Genomic DNA, 22766 nt, shown 5'->3' with positions numbered 1-22766 from the left:
GGACCAATCGAAAGTGTTTTAGATGTCAGGTTATAAATCGCAACTGTTTTAGAGGTTAGGACTAATATCCCCTCCTTGCACCTCACAGAGCTGTCGAGGTCCTTAAATGGCATTAAGGTGGCGATTTTTTAATGTTGTTGACACAATAAAGCGGTGCTCACGAGCTGTAAATCGCCTTATGCCTGTTCCAGGTTGTCTATGAAAGGATAGAGTCTCCTCATAACGTTAACACACTCTTCGACGCGCGTTTCATCCAAATTGCAATTGAATAATATGCAAATTTCAGTTGCAAATTATTCAATTAATGTTCTTTATTTGTTTACAGTGAGCCGATTTCTATTCATGCAAGTAAACATCAAAAAGTCATGTTAGGATGAATTGTCAAATGAACCTTATTAGCTTGCACTTGCATGAATTCCGTCTTCTCTGTTGCTTTTGTTAAAGAACGCATAATCATAGTCATAATATCAACCGTAGTATTAGGTGCTGATTACTTGAATTACAAAAAGTTTCAATCAGAAACTGATGGTCAGCTGCTTCAATTTGATTTGAACATGGTGACCGACTTATGATTAATAGTCTAGATGTCAATGTTAAAAAATAACGTGCAAGATAATAAAAATATCTTCAATAGCTTAAACATTTAGGATTCCGGTCCCTTAAGTAAAATACTGCGATTACGTATTTGCTTGTAAAGCTTTAAGTCATTACTTTCTAATAACTTTTTTCCTACTACTTTTCACAGAATTGATTGAGTGTGTCAAATTAACTTCGTCTGTAGTTATCCCGATTTGCCAATATTGCCAACATAAAAATTTACTGAATACGCTATAATTAAAAAACATATTTTATTAAAATACTCTAATCTTAGAAACTAACATCAGTTTGATCCATACAAGTAACTTTTGGTTTCCGCTCAAATTCGGGCAAGTCTTGAGGACAATCTAAAAATAACAAATTCGTATTATTAGAGTTCACAAATGCGTTTAAACATATGAGAAGATCATAGAATAAAACAAATACTAAAAATAAAACATACCAACCATAATACGATTGTAAAAATAATATACACTTAAGGCTTATATCAAAAAGATTCTTATTCTTTAAAGACAAAGCTAGAATACCTCAAAACAAATCTCGCTTTAAAAAATAAACAACAGATTAATGAATATCCAAGGTATAAAAATTCAATTTTTTATTTATTTTACCGAATTCTTCCATATGAAATTTTAAAAAATGTTTCCAAAATTAAATTTTGACTTTAATTTTGTTTTTGTTCCCCTTCTTCAAACCCAAAAGCTTATATTCAAACAAATGTTAAATAAAATTCAGCAAAAGAAATATTAATTAAAAATAGAAATTATTTTGCCATATGTCAAAGATATCCAAGAAACGTTTACGTGAAACATGCCTAAAACTACCAGGAACGCATTAAATATTAAAACCTTTATCCTTCATAGAACATTGTGAGAGATTCCAAGAATATTTATTTGCCTATTAAAATGTGATATTCATGAATTTCGAAAAGGACTCAACTCGGATTTTGATCAAATTTGACTTTTCCGCAAATTTTTCAGGTTCAATAGTAGGCCAACATTTTATGAAGGAAAAGGGCTCATATCTGATTTTGTTCTTACAAATACGAACTCGTGGTTTTAAAACAAAATTTCGAAAAGGACTCATCTCGCTGAGTTGCACGCATTGCGACGCGTTTAGTAAATGAAGCGAACCAAAAAGGGGATATCTTATTTTTATAAGACGTGAATTTTATTGGAGTATAGGCATCGTAAAGTTTGCTTGTTTCAGTCGCTTTACGACAGTTGCTTGGTGTACGTCAAGTTTGTCATTTGAATTAGTAAACAATCACATATTTTGGGTACTGTTTCGTTCAACGTTACTAGTTTTTTTCTAAACAATGAGCGAGTCGAGTAGTTCGGACGAGGCAGATACAGGAGTAGAGAAAAAGAAGCGAGGAGTAAGAAATAGTGAAATGTAATTATCAAAAAAGCCAAAGTTAAGGGACTTGCACACACAAACCACGTGGGTAAAAATATTCCTTGTAGGAAATCTGCGCGTAGTTGTAGGTAAGTATATACCTATGTTCTATTACATAATTAAAAAATAATAGGAGATGTGGATAGAGGTAGATAAATAATGTTATTTATTTAGTAGGTAGATATTATATTCAATATATAATATATACAAAAATGGTTTTGTGAAAAAATAGTTTTATCTTTGTAGGTGCATTCGAAAATGTTTCGATCTTTCCGATTATACCAAAAAAGCAATATTGAATCGCATAAATGGTTTTAATATCAAAGATGAACAGGACATATATATTCAAGGATTGATGGAGGCGTTCCCTGTGAAGGATACTTCTAAACGTCAAGAAGATAAAATTAGTAAGCCAAAGAGTTACTCTTATAAGTATTTTATCGAAGCAGATGGAAATAGAAAAGAAGTATGTAAAGTAGCCTTTCTAAACTTGCAAGAGAATTCGACTACTAAAAATTGCAAATAAAAGCCCCCACGATATGCGAGGAAAATCTGCCGGGTCTAGAAGCAATGTAATGCCCGCAGAAACATCTGCTTTATTTGACAACTTTATCGAGTCAATTCATGTTAAAGAAATTCACTATTCAAATAAATGTTTTGAATGTGACAATATTGCATGAGAGATTTTCGGCAAAATATCCAGAAAGCAAAGTAAATTATCAGTTTTTTTGAAATTATTTCAATGTAAATTTTGACTTGGCATTTGGAAGGCCACAAATTGATGTGTGCTCAAAATGTGAAGAAATTAGCGTTAAGCTGAAGAATCCCCATTTAAACGATAATGCCAAGAGGGTCGCCAGTGCGGAGCTAATCATACTTAAGCGTCGGCAGAATCTACCACTGTCAGTACTTCCAGGGCAAGAAGTGTTCTGTTACCGCCAACTTTGGGTATACGAATTCTGCGTAAATAATATGAAAACGGGGAAGGCAACTTTTAATATCACGAGGCCAAGCGTTGAACGAATTACCTTCGTTTTTAAATGACTTTATATGTAAAAATGTTCCTGAAAATATTACAGAATTACATTTATTCTGCGACGGATGTCCTGGGCAAAATAAAAATAATACCATAATAAAATATCTTATCGCTTTGTCACTTACTCGAAATTTAAAAGTTTTTCTTTATTGTCCCCAAAGAGGTCATTCCTTTAATGACTGTGATAGAGATTTTGCAACCATAAAGCGTAAGATTAGAAGAGAAGATCGTTTATTTACTCACGAGCAGTATACGAATTTAATACTCAGTAGCACTAAAACAGACAAATTTTGTGTAAAAACGATAACTTATACCGATATCATTGATTTCAAGGCATGGTGCAAAGTACACTTTAAAGCAAAACCGTTATCAGAAAGATGCTATGGAAAAAAAGTTGCTAAAGAAAACAAAGTATCTTTGCAAGTTTCAACTTTTTATGAACTTGACTTTAATCCAGAAAAGCCTGGTGAAGTTTTATGCCGCCCCTTCATTGATAGCGAAATTAATACTGAAACTTTTAGTCCTTCAAAAACTAAAGGTATTTGTGCTAATCTTCCTACTGTTGAAGACTTTCCATGCTACTCCTCAAAACTGCCAATAAACAACTTAAAAATGACTGACTTGAAAAAGTTGAGGCAGTATATACCTGCAGAATATGAAGACTTTTACGATAGTATTTTGAGCTGGCCGACTACTGACAGAGAGGCAGGAGCTGACATCGAACAAGACTTTTAGCAGAGTTACTTTTTATTTGTTATTATTTTCCAAATAAATTAACAAAAAAAAAATTTGATCTTTAAGGATTTTTTTTAGTTTTTTGTATCTTTCTTTAAAAAATAAAGTTGAAGTTTCTTTATTAATGTTCTTGTGATTATATAACCTCTCAAGGGGTGCTTAAATTTCGAAAACGGCTCATCTCGGCAAATTCTAAAGTCCATTTTCTCCATGTATACTTATTTGAAAAGAAAAAAATTTGGCAAGGTTAAGATGTCAAACAAAGGTTGTGAATATTAGGAAAATTCATATTTTCGTAGTTCAAATCTGTCAGAAGCAATTCAGTTTTTAGCTTTTCCTGGAAAATTACGTTTTTGCGAGATAAGCCCTTTTCGAAATTCACGATTCAGTTATTTAGGACATTTTTTAATTCTTGTTTATCTCTTTAGATGTGCCATATATTTTCTCGATATACATTGCTGTAGGTCAGCTATTTTCTCCGTTTTTTTTTTGATGAAATTGATAGTTTTTATTTCATAAAGTTTATCAATAAAAATTTCTTATTCGTTAGAGAATTTGTAAATCTAACTTAACACTTATAAACAGATATGCAACACGCAAAACAAAAAAATGCATTTTGAAATGATTGAAAAACTACAGATACAAACCTTCAAATGGTTTTTCCTCTTCAGCACATTGATCGACAACGTAACTTAACATTGTCGTGCTAAATGTGTCGTCTCTCTTTAAACTTAAAGCCTTATGGAACCACTCCACTCCCTCCGTATAACGATCCATTAAAACATGAACATATGCAATTGCTGATAAAGTTGCCGAATTTTGAGGCTGTAAAGACATGGCCTGAAAAAAAAACGCAAAAATATAAGTTTCAAGCAATAAAACAGTAGCTAAGCTATGTAACCATTGGTAACAGTTAAAAATATTAAAAATACATATATTAAGTACTGTAAAATATGCTTGTAAAACTAATAATAAGTTAAAAAGCGAATTCAATCGACAATCTTCAACTTAATAATGAATTTCGGCAAGCTTTCAAATAGCCAAACTTATTTTTAACAATTCCGGCAAGTGCATCCGTTGAAAGAAGTTTTTCAGCAATGAAGCTGATGGACATGGACATGGATAAGATATGACAAAGAAGTACTCAATTAAACAATCGAAAATCGTAACTTCCTTTAATTTCAATTGAACGTTTTTTAAATAAATTTTTGAAAAAAACCTCTACCTACGATTCTGTTACAAACATGTTTGCAAACAAAAAAAGGTAAAAAAAAATTGAAATACTTGTCTTTGATATTTTTGCTATTTAGTTTTCTTTATTGTATGTTTGTTCTTGTTGCTTTACATATGTTTGGAAACAGCGATTTGGTTTTATATTTTATACCACAGGGTTGAAAAGTGATCAAGTGCCCCCTGTGACCTAGTCCAGCAATTTTTACTTCAAAGAAGTTTTCAAATTAAAATAGGAAAAATTTGTTAAATAAACATTTTTTTTAAATAAGATATTTGACACCATACACTTGACAGAAAAAAAGTGACGCGTCTCTACTGCAATAAAATCATACAATGACAAACGAAGATTAATATTTTATATGATCAGTATATGGATAGATTTTATGGCTTACTTGATTATGGTACTCTATTGCTTCTTCATACTTTCTTAATTTCCTACAAGTGTGTCCTAAATTGTTTAATAAAGAAGCCCACGTTATCGGTATAGGCCACTGTTTTATCCTTTTTATCTTATCTAAAGCCTCTTTAAAATGTTGTTCCGCAGCTTCAAACCTAGAGAAAAATATATAAACAACAGTAACATTTAACATCTTTTAAAAACCCAGTAAATAAATTCTCACTCCTGATTTTGGAAACAAATCACTCCTCTTTCGTGGAAAATAAATGGATCCTCGGGTGCGATAACTTGGGCTTGATGAAAGAATTTTTCGGCTAGTCTAGCATTGTTTGTAAGACCGCATTCTAAGCCAATATAAAGAAGCGGCAGATGACAGCTAGATATAATACAAAATTGAATATTGTTAAATTTGATACTTTAAATGACGTACCCTTTCATAAGTTGAGATGCTTTGAAATAGGCGGCCATAGCTTGATCGTGTTCATTTTCGATGGCAAACGAATGTCCGTATGCGAGCCAAGCTGGCCCGAAAAGTCTATCGAGACAAGTGGCTTTTGCTAAGTACCGTCTTGCATAGTCACTTTTACCTAAAGTTTGTTAAATAAAACAGCTTTTTGTATGAATGAGTGCATTGTAAATAATCCCTGGTGGCACAAATAACAAGAGGTCATATTATTATTAAACCAACTGGTCAGGTTCTTATAATTATACATAAAATCAAGTTTGAAGCTTGGAAACGTACCGAAGTAGACATAATTCGAAATAAATTAGAAAACTCTTAATAAAATGTACTTTTTCATACACCAAAAAATGAAGGAAATTTGAGGATCGATTTGAGGATAAAATCGTGGTAGAATTAAGGCATTGTATACTTAAGAAAGTTTAGGTAAAGACATTTTAGCAATAATCAATTCACCAGTGGCGAAGCGTACGAGTAGACAAGGTAGACACTGTCTACCCAAAATTATCCAGTTATTTGTTATTAATTTATCACGTAATTATTTCATGTAATTGTTGAATTAAAATTTAAAAAAAAATAACACAGAACGTAACCTCTCCTTACTATTATTAAATAGTATCTAAACATGATGAATCCGAAGGCGCGCCCCGCCTGACGCACCAATTAAAATAAAAATGTAGGGTTGACACCCAATTAATGTATACGAGCCCCAAGAAGACACATTGATATTTGTCTTCCGAAATTTGAAACATCTAATCGAACCAAATAGACATCAAACGGGTGACAGAGGTCCGGCCGCATCAGTATTCAGCCTATTACGTCTGCAAAAATTACTCGCGAGAAAGACATTCGAGCTTTTGTCTATCGAAGTCGCCCAGCTATTTTATTATGGTTGAGGGTTATTGTTTTTGGACACGCTTGATCTGGTCCGCCGTAATACATGTTCAGTTTTGTTTTGATGAATCTGCATTTGGCATTTGGTGCGGGCGCGTGCTATAGTAATTTAATAATTAGTATTTTTATTTTTGGGTGTATAGAAAAGATTTTTTTAGTGGATATTTTAGTGGTTATTTATCAACGACTGTTCGATATTGGCAATTCTATTTTAGTTGTGTTTTTTTGTAAGTTGTATTTATTTTTATCTATCTATCTTTTTATGCTAGTAGTAATTATTTTTTTTTTATATCACTACATAATTTTTCCCTTTGAGTTAATATTTCATGCGCCTTCATTCTCTATTTCATTAAATTGAATAATATCAAATACACATTTCTTTCTAATTAACGATTTTTATTGTTTGTCTACCCGAAAAAAAAGTTCACGCTTCGCCACTGCAATTCACTGATACAGATCATTCGTTAATAATTTCTGGAAGGTTCACAGACAATTCAAAATATGCATAGAACGTTTAATCAGTTCTACGTAGAAGTTCAGTGAATACTCGTGGAATGTTTTCCACGGCTACGGACGTATGCGCGAGGGCACTCTGAAATCTGGATATGGATTTGTCAAATTTGATGATTACCGTGACGCGGATGATGCAGTTTATGAATTTAAACGCAAAAGAATCCAGGGAGAACGGGTAACTGTGAGGAGGGCAAAAGGGTCTCCTAGAGGGCGAGACCGCTGGGCCGATTCCAGAAGGAGTAGCAGTAGAAGAGAAATAGCGGTAGAGATCGTTACGGACACGCACTGCACATAAAGTGATAATCGAAAACCTCTCCAGCAGTGTCCTGGCAAGACCTGGACTATATGCGCCAAGCAGGTGGGGTTACTTACACCGACGCCCACAGAGATAATAAAAACGAGGGCGTAGTAGAGTTCGCGAGCCGCAGCGATATGAAAAAGGCTATTGAAAAGCTGGATGTCACCGAATTGAACGGTAGACGTATCCGAGTTGTGGAGAACAAAAGCAGGAGTCGTAGACCAGGCGAATCGAGATCCAGAAGCCGCTTCAGATCTAGATCTCGCAGCGAATCGAAGTCTAGAAGCAAATCCAGAAGCAAGAGCAAGGAAAATAAAGCATCTTGCTCCCGTAGCCGCTCGAACAAAGGCTTCCGGTCCAGATCCACTTCGAGGGAAGATAAAAAGAATCGCGAGGACCGCTCTAGGTCCTGATCTAAAACCAACGGACGCGAAGATACGTCCAAGTTTTAGTAGGTCTAGGTCAAAGAGCAACTGAAAATGCGCCTCCGATTCGGGATTTTTTGGTGTTAAGCACTTTAAGATTCATTTAGGTTAAGAGATTTCTTCATAATAACTGTATGACGCCGGACGACGTTCACTAACTTTTTTATTTCTTCAATTATGTTGTTTTTTTTGGTAAGCATTTCTTCTCGGCCGAGATGGGTTTTTTCTGTAGTGAAATATCTATGTAGGGACAGTTTGTAGTAGAATTTTGGCATAACACAACTTTATTATATAAAGTTTTGCAATTTATTTACTTCAATTTTAAAAATGATTTTCATCTAAGAAATTTGCATGGTAGTGACATTAATCAATGTTATTTTGAGAAAGCTTCTTTCTTACCTATGACATAATAATAACATCCAACGGCGAACCAAGATATGGCCAAATTGGGGTAAAGATCGACCAGCATATGCGCTAATGAAAATAGCTCTAAAAAATAGAACATCTGAGTAAGTAGGTAACTATAATTAATAATATTTAAAAGTCAGTAGGAGACACAAATAAAGAACATATTTTCTTGAGTCGAGCAGAGCTATTTTTTAAATCTTTTTTTTTTTTAACAAATCATTGTAAGCAACAAATAGAGGCACCTGATTTTTTTTTTTGGCTACCATGGTAATTTTTTCGTTCACAATGAATTTAAAATTTTCCGACGTTGGCAAATAATAAATTAAATATCAAATAAACTTCAGATGTACTTACTGAGCGCATTAAAACATGCATAAAATGCTCATTTAAGGTGAGGAAAAAAATTCACATCCTATTTAATAGTTTCTGATTATTTACTTTTAGACTAGAGATGTTAAAAGTGGACAAACTAGATTATAAACTGAGTCCAATTGAAACTATAACTAAAACCTCTTGGCAAAAACTTACTAATGCTTTCCTTTAACTCCGACAAACACGAAATATGAATGGGTAAACAAGCTTCATGATACGGATCCTTATTCAAAATCTGCTCGGTCAAGTTTATACAGCTTCGATAATCACAGTTATAATAATACATTTCTGCTTGGGCCACGGCCGCTTCGAGACATTCACGTAATTTAGTCAATATGGAGGTGTCCACTCTATCTCCCCTTATTCTCTCGCCAGTAATCGATTTAGATCGCGAATTTCGTTCATGGAATTGCGCTACTGTAGGCGTACTTATTGAGGTTGGTGCGGTATGTAGACTTGGTGAAGAAGGAAGCGATTTGACGCAGCCTGGAGTACTGCTGACTCTTTTGTTGTTTAAAAGGATTGTGGGAGGATGACGGATTACATCCACCACTGGGATGTGATATTTTTTAAGTTTTAATCCGTAGAGCATTCGGATAGCTTCTGCTTCGTCTGGAGTGCACTGCTGGTCAATTGGGATGTATCTCAGAAGTTCCTCTTCTAAACAGTTATGTAAAATACAAATGCCATAATTATTAAAATGATATATAAATCCAGTTATTAATTTACCTTCTGCAGCACTTAACATTTGATACTTAATAAGTAAGTCAAAGGCTTCAAAACAATGAACATCGTAATAAAGAGCTTGCTTATAACATTCTGCTGCTAAACCTCTGTTATCCATTGCTTCTAAAATTCTGCCTTTCAGTAAGAAAAAGGCTGACAAAGATTGCTAAAAATTAAATAGTTAAACATATGGAAAAAATATTATAGACTAGATTTAACTTAATTACATACATGTTTAGGTGTGTCATCATACAATATCAGTTCAATCTCTGATATATTCGGAGCAAAACTTATATTTGCAAAGATATTGTTTATATCACTGTTGTTTACTATTTTAAGTGCTTCATTTAACTCATTTGATTCGTAAAAACATCTGGCCGTCAGATAAGTACATAATATATTAATCTGAAATAAATCATTTAGTAAAAAAGGATAAATAAATAAATATATTGCTATATAGAAAACTGGCACATAATAATATATACCTGCCTGCTTCCTTTGTAAGGGAAAATATATGTCACCCTAATCAAATTTAAGAAAGATTATATAATCAATTTATTCTAAATTCACTAAGTTTTTATTATAAAAATCTTTGACAAATTAGGATGAAAGTTTTTATTAAAAGCATTTTTTGGACATATAATTTAGAACTTAAAACCAATAAGATCAAAGTTAATAGATCAATAAAAACAAGCAAGTTTTTCAAAATATATTTAAATTGTTAAGATTACAACTACCTAGTTCTGAGTTGTTATAACATTTGATTCTTTGTAAAATATAAAACTTGGTACTTTAAATGAGCTGTTGTGTTACCAGTTGTTACCTGATTGGGGACAACTAATCTCAGGTGTAGTGAAATATATAGTAGTATACTAAATATATATACTTGTATACTAGATTCCTGTTTTTTAGTAAAAAAATTGTTAATCATGATTATTGTCCCAATCTTTGCAGTTAATTTATTTGGTAAATTTGTATATGTTCATGCCAGTTTAGTTTTATCATCCACCAATAAATCCAACCTATTTTATATTTGATACTCTATTTATTTTGTGATTATTTAAGTCCAATAATTCATACAAAATTTTTCAACATTTTTCGATGTCCATAAGCTAGGGTTTTATCTATATCTACCACTCAGTATTCTTTTCAATATCCTATGTATCTCAGAAAAAAGAAAGATCTTTAAAAATATCCAAATAGTAATATATAATAATTAGTAAAGTAATCACAATCAAAGTCAATAAATGTATGCTAGCATTATATTTTACTTGCTACAACAGAACAGTATTGTGGACTATTCAGTTAAAAATGGTCTTCAAAACATTCAAGAAGATTCATTGAAGTACTCTACAAAGACCTTTAAGGACAGACTAGTATCACCAATAGTAAGCCTATATTAAATATTTCAGTCATCTATAAAAGGTAATAAATGTCTCAATGACACATATGTTTTAAGTTTGAAACTGGGACATATGCAATATAAATGTTGTGAGTTTATTGTAAAATGAGTCTTATTATCATCATATGACCAATAACTAGAGATCAGTAAATTAAAGCACAAAAAGAGCTGCTAGAGAAAGGCAATAAAAAAATTAAGTTTGTCGATAACATTCTATAACTATTATTAGATCAATTTTATATATATAAATATTTAACATTTACATTGTTAATAATGTTTAGGTAATTTTTAATCAACTTATGTAAGAGTTATATACTTTTTTATGCCAATAAATAAATTGCAATGTTTGTAATACAAGTTTTTTTAAGGCAAAGTTAGTTTTTAACAATTAATTCTAATTGTAGTTGGATTAAAACAAGGGAAGCTAAACAAACTAGTTTGATAGTGAAGAAAAAGCTTTAAAAGAACTAGTTTTATCTTAAACTAGTTTCATGTTCACAATATTGAACCATACTTCATATTTGGCACCTCCATGATCACTTTAATTTATTAACATTTGAATAAAAAGTAGTACTTTCCCCTTCTATACTAAAATAAATTAAATACGAATATGAATTTTGCTCTTACTTTATCAAGCCCCTTTGACTGCAATAAAGCTGCAGCTCTATGATACTGCTTTTGCAAATACATACATTGCGCTAACCAGTAAATGTCTCTAGGGTTATCAGTGAGTGTTACGACTTTATCTGCCCAGAACAATGCTGCTCCATATATATGCTAAAATATATAATTTGTTAAATAATATGCATTTAGCTATACATTTCTAAAAAGTATTTGAAACCATGATGTACAGGTATTACCAGATCTATGTATTTTTGAACAAAAGCCCTGTATTTTTTAACAATTTCGGTAACTTTGTTCGTAGTTTTCATATCTGTTTATAACGGAAAATTAGTTTAGATTGTAATTTTTTTTAAATAACTATATTACTATTTCTTCATTTGGTTTGTTGTTTCTTTCAATGACAGATCTGTCATTAGTGACGGAAAAGTGTGGTAGTTTCTGGTAATACTGCTAAAGTGTACGAAGAATATTTGCATGTATACGTAACACAGTACTTGTTAAACAATAATTAACAATAAAAATACATAAATGTAATATTCACAACATTTTATTTAATTTTCTAATAAATACTTTTCGAAATTAAATTGAAAGTCTAAATTGACGTCATTCAAAATATTATCGTTTTGGGTGACACTCGTCTTAGTAGACACTACCATATAAAGATGTCAATTTCTTTTTGAAATTTTACATAACCTAAAAATTTTCAATCTTTAATCTTTTGTTACAGTCATAGAGTAAAAGGAAAATCTTGGAAGGCAGACGGAAATCATAAATAATGCTTAGATCCTTGATATCAGCATCAAAAACAATAACAAAGTTTGCAATTCAAACTCCCTTATTGGCACAAAATGTATCCCAACATTCAAGTCTGGTGTCCTCTGCCTTTAATAGGTATTATTCGATTATTCAACCAAAAATCACTGCCCCTTTATTAAACAATTTGGGGACAAACCATTTCCTAAGTAATGTCCCATCAAGGTCGATAACAAAATATTCCATACGAAAAGGGAAAAGGAAGAGTAATAAGGCAGTTCTTGCAAGGTAATGTTCTAACTATTAGGTTAGCATGTAGGTATGTGTGTGTATTTAATAGTATTTACTTGTACTTCATTTTATTAGTTGTTAGAATGGTAGCTGTTATTTCCCTTTTCACTGTTAATGCTGACATTATAAATTAATTAGTTTCTAATATTTTTACTTCTTCATAAGATTATGGCATCATCTATTGTAAATGTAATTATTCCTTCTACGCCTACAGTGCCTAGTAATATAGACTAAACCTGAAATTATTCCCAGTTCATAGAACCTTGAAGTACTCAAATCAAAATCATTTATTACAAAGATAGAAATATAATATGTATACAATAAGTGTGTAAGATTAGTGGACATAATATAGATACATTTTTCACTCCATGTATCATACTTTGTAGCACAACTATTATCCTTTTATTATAAAACCCAATTGCGTCAATGTAAACATCTACATGGAACATCATTAAACATTAAATTTATTATAGCTTAAGTTTTTTACAAGTTTTGGTAAATTATTCCACATTTGTACACCTACTGCTGAGAAAGATTATTTGAATATTTCTTGTATTATGTACATGTGATACAAATGGTACATGTGATATATCCAATTATTACTTATATTTTTCATCCGATGGTCTTTTAAAAATAGGGTTGTATGTGACCTGAATATTATAAAAAAATCTATGATTAACTATATGGATATGTTTATTACACATACATTCATTTTATTAAGCACCATTTTGATGAATAAGTACTCATTTTGATTTTTATCAGACCTTTTGAAATAAACCTAAGCAAATAAAAAAAAATTAAATACATAAATAGGTACGCTAGATTGAAAATAAGCATGTTTTGGAAATTATGTATTTTAATTCTTTATCCTCAGGTTCTACAGACTGCATTGGGGCATCTGGATAAGGAGAATTGCAGGTTGTCACAAGAAATTGTGGAAAAAGAGCCCTCCAAGGAGGAGGCGACTAAGACAACATGTGTTTTGCAATGCCACTCAGAGCAGGATGCTTGACAAGATGGTAAATAACTTCTGGAGAAGGCCTAAATACTATGTCGATAATCCTTATAATCCATATCATACTAGAGAGGAGTTTCAGTTTACATACACCAAACCTAGACCATACTCACCTCCAGAAAATGTATAAGCTTAGTCAGGCTTTGTAATTGGTTTAATCTTAATGAATAAAATTTAGTGCTGTTTTGAAAAGTTTTTATTTGAAATGCCACAGACAATAGTATTTAATTTTATTTAAGAGATTAAAATTAACAACTTACCCTTACAAAATACTCAAATATATGTGATGGTATTAATATGTATAATCACTTGCCCCTGGATTTCATGGTCACGAGTGAAGCAAGCAGTTTAACCATTCTGTAAAAATTTCATTAATTAAAAATGCATATTACTGCCTAAAGAGTTTTATATTTTGTAACACTTGTTATATGGAGATATACAGTGCGGCTCTTAATTGCCTCTCCCCCTTTTATCTTTTGAATGCATTTATATAACAATTGGAAATTTGGCACACATCATTAGCAACCTAAATACTAATTTTTGGTCCCTAACGCATTTTGCAAAACTTCAAAATAAAATTAAATAGAAATGGGGGTCATGCGACACATCGTTTGAAAGCTCCCACTGAATGCGTCATAGTTCTAGAATATTAAGTGAATAAGAATAATAGTAATTAAGAGTTGGTGCCCTGTAATAGAGTAAAACTGAATTTGTTAGACCCTTCTTAAGCCTATTAAGTTTTTTTTTTTTTTTTTTTTTAAAGAGGTTTAGGAAATCTGCAAACAGACACCCTGAACGTTGGACAGGGTAAATTCCCTATTAAGCGTCCAGGATAGTGTGGGGTTGGAGTTGGCTATGCCCCGACCCACTAAAACCCATTCCTCTGGTCAAGTTTTCAGGGTTAAAGCACACGGGTTACATGATTAGTCAATAATTAAGGGAATGCAGTCTTTTTTTTTAATTTTATTGGATCTCCCAACTTACCTGCATTTTAAATATTATTGTCCTTTATCAATGATTTTTTTTTAAGTGTATCCAATCTTCTCCCGAAGATTAATCATTACATCAGAGAGTAAAATAGAGTTTTGGTTAGTGGTAAAACTATTTTGTGATTAGAGCTAGAAAAAGGGTTATAATTAAAAGTTGTTGGTAAATGCACTCCTTTCTAATGTTCTAAAGAAATGTATCCTACTTGCACCATTTTATTAGAACATCAACACAGAATAACTTTGCCAAAATAGCATTGCTTATAAGAAAGATGTGTTTTTGTGTAAAAAAACATGGAAATAAAACAGTTGGATAAGTAATTGCTTAATTTCTTTTACAATTATTAATAAATCAAATTATATAAAAAATTAGCATTCTTCTTATTAAAGATAATCCTATAGCTCTCCTTTTTTTTAAAAATCGGCGTTCTTTGATCATCCATTGGTCTGATTAAAACCAAAATTCGTTATAATAAAATCACCTTTTCTGCATCCAACAATGTATTGTTTCATTTTTACTTCAATTCTTTGAATCACGCAAAATTCTAAAAGTTATAATTAGCCATTATTAAAAAGCCATTATAACATATTATTAAATACCTCATTATCCGAAAATAGTTCCTCATCTTCATCACTTGTTAGATCATCAAAATCATGCAAACTAAGCTTTAATGTTTGCACACTGTGAATACCATGTTGTCCCAATAGTGTTGGATTATCCCTTATAGTGGCATAAAGCAACTTGGTGCTTAGTGTTACTCCAGTTTTTACCTAAAATTAAATGAACATAACTATGAAAAACATTTTCTATAACATGACTAAATTTTACATTTTTGCTTGCTGCATATGCAAAAGCCCTATTGCTCATTGTTCTTTCTAAGGATGTTTTGGCCTTAGGCAAAATGCCATTTTCATTAATTGTAATATTAGACTGCAATGTTTCATCTTCTATATTGTTGGAGTTTCTGAGAAATGGATCAGGAATAGGCATGTTGAAACCATACTGGAATTTGCCATCTCTTATTTTGTATCCTTTGGCTTTTGTTACCATTGCGGTGATAATGTTTTTAAGAAAATCCTTGAAGGGATTCATAAGTTATCATAAAATCCACTCACATTTACCAATTTTGTATTTAATTTTTGAATTAATAGAATAGAAAGTAGATTTTTAAAAAAGCTTTAAATAATATACATTTTTACCTTGCAAGCATGACTAACTATCTGTGTGACTTCATCCTCGGCTTTTTCCATGCCACACTCCCATGCCACAATATTAATTCTACATAATATAAATCCACTATAAGGTGTAAAGAGTTCTGTGGCTGCCTTTGGATATGTAAAATTTGATGGAAGGGTTTCTGGGTTTTTTGCATGGACATACTCTGCAATAATTTTATTAAATAACATAAAAATAATATTGGTTTTATAGAAATAATTTATTTTGGTCACCTGTTAAAGAACTAGACAAATAATGAAACTAGCAGATAGTAACATAGTTGTAACAAGTAAAAAAGCATGATTTCCACATATCACATGACTTTAATTATGTCACTATATGAATTGATTAAAAACTAAATAAACTTGTTATCTTTAGAAGAATCAACTCAAATTTGTAACTCTATTTTTTGATTATATGCTTTAACCTGTAGACCAATGTTCTTAAACAAAGTGACTTTGTCAACTTGGACAAACATAAAAATTATGTAAATATTTGAATATATACCCCCTATTATAATACATATATGTTATAATAGCAAATAGGTGGAAAACTGATGATAAACTAAGCTGCATTCATTCAATTTGCATGCAGTTTCTCTAATTTTAAATACATCTGTGTTATATCTATAAAAAAAATAAATTCTACCTTACACACCTAGGTGACTCAACTCCTTAAGTTAGACTTAATTATAATATACAATTTCTTAGCTAAGAAACTGTAATAATAGTTTTTTAAGAAAGAAAAAACTTTTTTTTCAGTTAGTTTTTAAAAAACTAAATTTAATCTCTCCATTAACCAACTTAACAGTATTTATTTCCTCCTAGTATCTTTTATATCAAAATCATTAATTAATTGCTATTTTAAATAGTTAGCATACAGGAATATATGCCAACTTGTTAAAAAACATTAAGTAGTTTTCCCTTAGTAGAAAATAACATAATAAATTTTTACTTGTGTATGCTGCAGGTTCAAAACAACCCGAGCTATGCAGCTGCCTTACTGGTTTAACTTTAGCGGTGGAACTTGCTTTGTTTAGTATTCCCAATAAAAAATTATTGTGACAACTGATTTGCTCTTCATTATAAAATAGATTTCTGACTTTTGAATCGAATTCTTCCTTTGTTAAGGTCGGATTGAACAAAAACCACTGCCTCAGGAAGGCAAAATATTGTGGTTTTAAGTCGCCCAGTGCCAGTTCTAGATTTCTTCGGGCTTCATTAACGTCTAAAATGATATATAAGAACTTACATTTAGTTGATGAATAAATTTAAATCATAATATTTTTACCCATGATTGTGTTTAAAGTAATCACTTTCAAAAATTTTTGTTTATTTACAAGCATAAACATAATACAAAAATAATTAATTAATTTAGGAATTGTGTCAAAGTGAACTGTCATTTGTCAACAGTCTTAAGCCCGTCTCAGACATGCAATATATTGCTGAGATTTGTAGTGCCAGCAAAATGTAGAGATTTTGTTTCCTTAACCTCTTACCGCATATATGGCACAATTACTATTCCTAAGCCTTACCCTTATAAACCAAACCTCAATCCAAAGTATTTATGCATGATATGTTCATATATGGCACAAATTTCATATAACCGGCCATGTGACGCCATCTCAATACACAAGTGTCTACGTAACAACTTTTCCGATGTAGCGCACTGTTTCGCCCCGTCGTCTGATCGCCCCGTGGCCCCGTCGATTTATTTAAATATGTACTTGCACTTTATATTATCCTGTATTGATTGTACTTAGATATTAGGTTTTTGAAGCCGAACGGAATGGTTGTTTTGACTTTGATAGATTTAATTATACTGGTGACACGTTATTGAGTTATTTTACGGATATACCTGGTAGTAATAAAATATGTTTTGTTTTATTACTACATGCCTACCCTGTAAGGGGTTTCAATTTTTTTAAAAGTCTAGTCGGACCCGTCGATTTTTGTTTCGAGAGTGTGGTATTTACTTTCATACTCTTTGGGACAGTATTTTGTGTTTTGTTGTGTAAGCTCATATGAAAAAAATTGTTAAACTTTATACTATTCCAATAAAATTTGGTACAAAGTATCTTCTTAAGAAATAAGAAGACATATTTATATTTTTGCAAAATTCGAACCCTAAGGGGTGCTAGGAGCTTTCGAAGAGTTAGGGGTTGTTGCCCCATTACTACCCAAACATTATCCGATTGGAATCAATTTTGGTACATAGCATCTCCTTGAAAAAATAATTGACACGTGTTTTTGGTTTTTCGAAATTCAAGCTTTAAGAGAGTTAAGTTAATTATAATGGCAACATTGCTAAAAAAAATTTCGCGGGTGTAAAGCTAGTATTATATATTTCCTTTCGATTATTCGAATACCCTGTACGAACAAAACTCGAAAATTACCTTAATTTTCTGTATGTTTAAGCATTGTTTTTTATATGATTTTAGGCCTAATTAAAAAAAATAAAACTACAGAAGTCTAGTTTTGTCCTTTCTGAACAAATATTTTAAAACCCCATATCAAAAAACCTTTTAGATTCTTAGATCTCATCTATCCAGAAAAGCCATTTTTTGGCCAATTTTCGCAGGCGTATGAAGCCTCTTTTTTTGGGCGACTCTCTGTTTGTAAGGTTGGCGCATCAGCTATAATTTTTTTGGCGAATGTGCACCTCACGTTATTTTAATAAATTGTTAAAAGTTGATCCAGAGGTCATAATTTTATTTAGAAATACTACCTACATATTTAATATATCTACATATTGACCTACCTACCTACATATTATATTTTATTTCCTGGTTTTTGGCTTGTCTTTTAATTAAATTTATTTTTTATTACTTCTACGACTGCACAATTTCACCTGGCCGAATGAAACCTTTAAAACGAAGTATTTTATTAAATTTGTCCTTATTCTAATTTAAAATCATAAAGCTATCTCCTCCCTCTATTAAGGTACCTACCTGGGGGTTGCTGGTTGCCGATGCCGGGTTAATTCCATAAGGTTGGTGAATATAATAATATTGTATTGTCATAAGACAAGAACCCAATGTTTGTGTAAAATTTTGTTACAATCGGTTAAGTAGAAGTAGTTCAAAAGTCAAAAAGTTAGTGCAATATTTGAAACAATCAAAATGTACATATATTTTAGATACGGGCCAAAGATGAATAAAACTGTTAAAAAACAGATTTTATTAATACTAATATACCTAAAATAACTCAATTAACGTGTCACCAGTAAATCTATCTAAATCAAAACAACCATTTCAGCTTTCAGCCTCGAAAAACGTTTTATTTATTGTACAGGTAATACAATTTCAGCGATGGCTTAACGGGGCCACGGGGCGATAAGGCGAGGGGGCAATACCAGTGCGCTCTATCTGAAAAGTTGTTACGTAGACTCTTGTTCTCAATACGGCAAGTTGAAGTTTTATGAAATTTTGCAAATGGCCGTTGTATTGCCAGGTGCTTCTAAGAATAGTGAAATTTGATCTTCAATCATGGGAGTTTCTATTGAATATTTTCATTCAAAAAGAATATTCATATACAGTGAGGCCTTCAAGAAAGTGATCCTGTGGGTAATTTCAAGTATTTCCTTATATTTTGGTTTTTTTTTACTAAAAAATTGTTTGTGCCATATATGCCACAATATGCAGTTTTGTGCAAAACTGTCATGGACATATATGGCACAACATGCTTTCTGAACCAGGTATTATTGTATTTTTTCTGGTATTTTAGGAAAATGGATCCGAAAGACTTCGATGGCTCAAAAAAAACTTCTAGATGAAACTATCAGATGATGATATTCCTCCTATTATATTAGCCCCAGAGTCAGACTCTGAAGACGATACAATAGAAAATAATGAATCAAAAATGGTTATCCCAGAAACAGATTCAGAAAGCGTTTCACAGCGAAGATGATATGATATTTCCTTGAACCAATTACGGTGTAGTCTAATAAAGAATAGAGGTAAAAATCATCCAACTTGGAAGCGAGGTCATTTGATAACATCAGATAAAGATATAAAATTTCTCAATTCTACTAACCTGCCTAACCTGAATTGCAACAAGCAGATTCCCCTTATGCATTTTTCAAATTTTTTCTAACAAATGAAATCATCAATGATATAGTTTATCAAACTCTATTATATTCAGTAGAAAAAAGACTTCAAAAACCTTTAGATCTTACTGAAAATGCACTAGAACAGTTTATAGGCACCTGTATTTATATGTCAATAGTGCAATTGCCAAACGCTAGAAGTTATTGGAACTGCAGCCTGAGTCACCAATTGATATCAGATGTTATGTCATGATGAACTTTTCAAAATCTGACCGATTCTAAATAAACTACGAGAGCAGCTACTCAAAGTTTCAAAAGAGGAATTTTTAGCTATAAGTAGATGAACAGATAATTTCTACAAAAGCGCGTTTGTCCATAAAATAATATAATCAACAAAAACCCACAAATGGGGATATAAAGCGTTTGTTCTTAGTGGAGTAGTAGGATTTTTCTACAATTATGAAATTTTTGCTGGAAGTCAGACCAATATTTTACCTGATCTGGGGGTGAGTTCAAACGTGGTTCTGCGGCTAACACAAACAGTACCCAATCATAAGATATTTGTCGATAATTGGTTCAATAGCGTTCCATTGCAAATTTATCTTGTCAATGCATGGATTCTTTGGAGGCAATGAACATAATTTAGCTCTGGCAGATTTCAAAATGGCAGTAGCAAGAGTTTTTGTGCAAAGTTAATAAAGCTGGTTCTACTAGAAAGCGGGGTCGTCCAAGTGGAGCTATGGAAAATTTGCAAAACAAGAAAAGAAGGGGTCCAGCAACCGATTTTCCTATGCAAGATGAACAGATGATATGATCATCTTCCATTATGGTGTAATGAAAGGCAAATATGCAAATATTCCTGTGGCGCAAAAAGCTTCATAAAATGCGAGAAATGTAATGTTTTTCTCTGTTTAAACAATGATATCTCCGACTTAATTAATTTTTTTAATTCAAGCAACTTTCTATAATTATTGCCAAGTTAACCGAAATTAATTCGTCGAAAACATAAAATACCTATACATCATTAATTATTAAAAAAAAATTTGATAACAAAGGTATATTGTTATGAAAAATTATTGATTATTATTATTAACAAAGGAAAAAAAATATCTATAAAGCTTCTTTTTATATTAAAAATAGCGGCTCGTCATAAAAGGCGTGAATTTCTAAGGTCCATTTATTATGTTCATTTATTTTTTTAAATACGCTCTTTGATTTTCACGCCAGTATGTTACAATAGAGAGGCAAAAATATTACAACCTCAATTATAAAATATCCAATTATACAAATTTTCTATTTAAAATAACAAGGCGTCTAAGTTGGCGCCTATTTTAATAGAATATTTATTAAACGCTACTAAATATTTAGTTAATATGACTAGAAATTTTTCCTAGTGTTTTTATATCCTCCTGGGAGCCGGACATGTTTTTGTTAAGTTAGGGTTGTGAGGCTTTTAAATATAAGAAAAAATACATAAATAAACATTGTTTACCAATAACTTTTTTAATTTTTTTTTCTTACTTTGACAGATACATGACGTCTATTAAAATGGACATTGGGTCTTAACCTAAACAAAAATTCCTAATATGTTATTTTTTTTCAATACCATTTCAGTCTAAACCTAGGAAAACGCAGAAAATAAATGCAAAGTTAAATTTATTTGCTATGGAACTCCATGAAACAGTTTCTGTTGCCAGTAATGCAGAAAAATGTGTTGCATGTAAAAAACTTGTTTTTTTTTGGCACAAGAGTTAATTTTACATTTAACCGAATTTTTTAAGTCTGTGGTAATTTCTGGAAAGTGTTGTTTCCGTTTTCTTTCGGTGCCTAATGACGATGACGGTGAACCGACAAAGATATTTCCCTCAGGATTTCTTCTAGTACCTACACCTCGGATGTTTTCTTGGGATTCACTTTGTGGGTTGGGTGTAATTGTCAAAAGTTGAGTGGCAATTTCGATTTTAAAATCTAAATATTGTTGTATTTTTCATGGAGGGATTTTAAATATTTTTTTATCTCTTCGATAAAAAATCCATGAATTAGCCATTGCTAGATCAAAGAAATGGAAAATGACCCTTACAGTCCATTTTTTTGATCTGGCTCGAATTCTATAATAGATAATCATTCGGTCTATCAAGTCTATTCCTCCCATACAATCGTTGTATTTAGCAACAACGTAAGGTCTTTTAACCTGAATGTATTTAGAGTCTTTTTTAGACCACCTTTTACACTCATCGCTAGGTTGAATTCCTAGAGCAGTAGATGCCAAAAGTACAGATTTTCGACCATACCATTGTAGAACTACTATTTCGCCATCTTGTATTACAATTTGTTCCGAGCTGCCTCTACCTATCTTGGCCATAATTTTTTCCGCTGTTAAAGTTAAATTTGCTGCCGCTGGTACACGAGATTTCATAATGGTTCCAGTACAATATTTCTCTTGTTGACGAATATATTCGAGAAGTGGTATTGTCGTGAAATATCTATCGCAGCACACATGACTTCCAGGAAATAATGTCCTTCCAAGGCGAATAACAGCAGTAGGTCCAACACCAAGTTGTTTTACAGAATCATCTGGAAAAGTATCTTTTCCTTGATATAATTCAAAGTCTACGACAAGACCATCAGGGGCAGCAACAACAAAATTTTTTAAGCCCTCTGGATTTGGCTTTCCTCTAACGAACTACTTCATTTTACAAGTCCCTGTAAATGGGATCATCTGTTCATCTACAGCAACCACTTTCTCTCTAGGTAGCTGCAAACACCCCTGCCATACTACTTTTATAATAGGACGTACTTTCCAAAGACTGCCTGACCTGCGTACCTTTTCAGCGATGCTGCCATCAATGACCATTTTAAGGTTACTTCTTATAGCAAAAAATCTATATTGAGTCATTGTATCTGCAATAGCTGAAACTTTAGTGGTTTTTGCCCAGTACA

The 22766-nt window shown here is 31.8% G+C and overlaps 3 protein-coding genes and 1 pseudogene across 3 annotated transcripts; 2 read left to right on the top strand and 2 right to left on the bottom strand.

Annotated features, from left to right (window-relative positions):
• Positions 1-834: 834 nt before the first annotated feature.
• Positions 835-11900, bottom strand: LOC126737737 (cell division cycle protein 16 homolog). Its single transcript, XM_050442749.1, has 11 exons — positions 11755-11900; positions 11522-11671; positions 9724-9897; positions 9496-9658; positions 8923-9426; positions 8386-8475; positions 5827-5983; positions 5620-5772; positions 5392-5551; positions 4414-4606; positions 835-944 (listed from the first exon to the last, which is right to left on the bottom strand). The coding sequence occupies exons 1-11, from the start codon at positions 11824-11826 to the stop codon at positions 868-870; spliced, it is 1893 nt and encodes a 630-aa protein (XP_050298706.1). The 5' UTR covers positions 11827-11900; the 3' UTR covers positions 835-867.
• On the top strand, positions 6015-8038 carry LOC126737023 (serine-arginine protein 55-like; annotated as a pseudogene).
• Positions 11901-12202: 302 nt separating the features above from the next.
• Positions 12203-13769, top strand: LOC126737900 (39S ribosomal protein L35, mitochondrial). The gene is made up of 2 exons (XM_050442987.1): positions 12203-12559; positions 13437-13769. The coding sequence occupies exons 1-2, from the start codon at positions 12294-12296 to the stop codon at positions 13705-13707; spliced, it is 537 nt and encodes a 178-aa protein (XP_050298944.1). The 5' UTR covers positions 12203-12293; the 3' UTR covers positions 13708-13769.
• A 1108-nt stretch (positions 13770-14877) lies between these two features.
• Positions 14878-17169, bottom strand: LOC126737899 (transcriptional adapter 1-like). The gene is made up of 6 exons (XM_050442986.1): positions 17070-17169; positions 16734-17006; positions 15764-15945; positions 15393-15641; positions 15164-15334; positions 14878-15108 (listed from the first exon to the last, which is right to left on the bottom strand). Exons 1-6 carry the CDS (start codon positions 17128-17130, stop codon positions 15097-15099), a joined length of 948 nt encoding a protein of 315 aa, XP_050298943.1. The 5' UTR covers positions 17131-17169; the 3' UTR covers positions 14878-15096.
• Between the last annotated feature and the right edge of the window lie 5597 nt (positions 17170-22766).

The sequence above is a fragment of the Anthonomus grandis genome, chromosome 6, assembly GCF_022605725.1.
Source record: "Anthonomus grandis grandis chromosome 6, icAntGran1.3, whole genome shotgun sequence".
NCBI classification, from domain to species: domain Eukaryota; kingdom Metazoa; phylum Arthropoda; class Insecta; order Coleoptera; family Curculionidae; genus Anthonomus; species Anthonomus grandis.
Note: the sequence above shows the minus strand (reverse complement) of the source record. Positions and strands in the feature narration are given on the sequence as shown.

Bases quoted from the DNA above. Each gene is read 5' to 3' on its own strand.
- LOC126737899 (XM_050442986.1), bottom strand. From the start codon at position 17,130: ATGTTTATGCTTGTAAATAAACAAAAATTTTTGAAAGTGATTACTTTA. The intron at 15,946-16,733 runs GTAAAAATTTAT...AAATTATTGCAG, and splicing joins TGAACCTGCAGCATACACAA to AGTATGTCCATGCAAAAAAC. The intron at 15,642-15,763 runs GTAAAAATGTAT...AATCCCTTCAAG, and splicing joins TAGTTAGTCATGCTTGCAAG to GATTTTCTTAAAAACATTAT.
- LOC126737737 (XM_050442749.1), bottom strand. From the start codon at position 11,826: ATGAAAACTACGAACAAAGTTACCGAAATTGTTAAAAAATACAGGGCT. The intron at 9,427-9,495 runs GTAAATTAATAA...ATAACTGTTTAG, and splicing joins AATGTTAAGTGCTGCAGAAG to AAGAGGAACTTCTGAGATAC. The intron at 5,773-5,826 runs GTACGTCATTTA...TATTATATCTAG, and splicing joins GCATCTCAACTTATGAAAGG to CTGTCATCTGCCGCTTCTTT.
- LOC126737900 (XM_050442987.1), top strand. From the start codon at position 12,294: ATGCTTAGATCCTTGATATCAGCATCAAAAACAATAACAAAGTTTGCA. The intron at 12,560-13,436 runs GTAATGTTCTAA...CTTTATCCTCAG, and splicing joins AATAAGGCAGTTCTTGCAAG to GTTCTACAGACTGCATTGGG.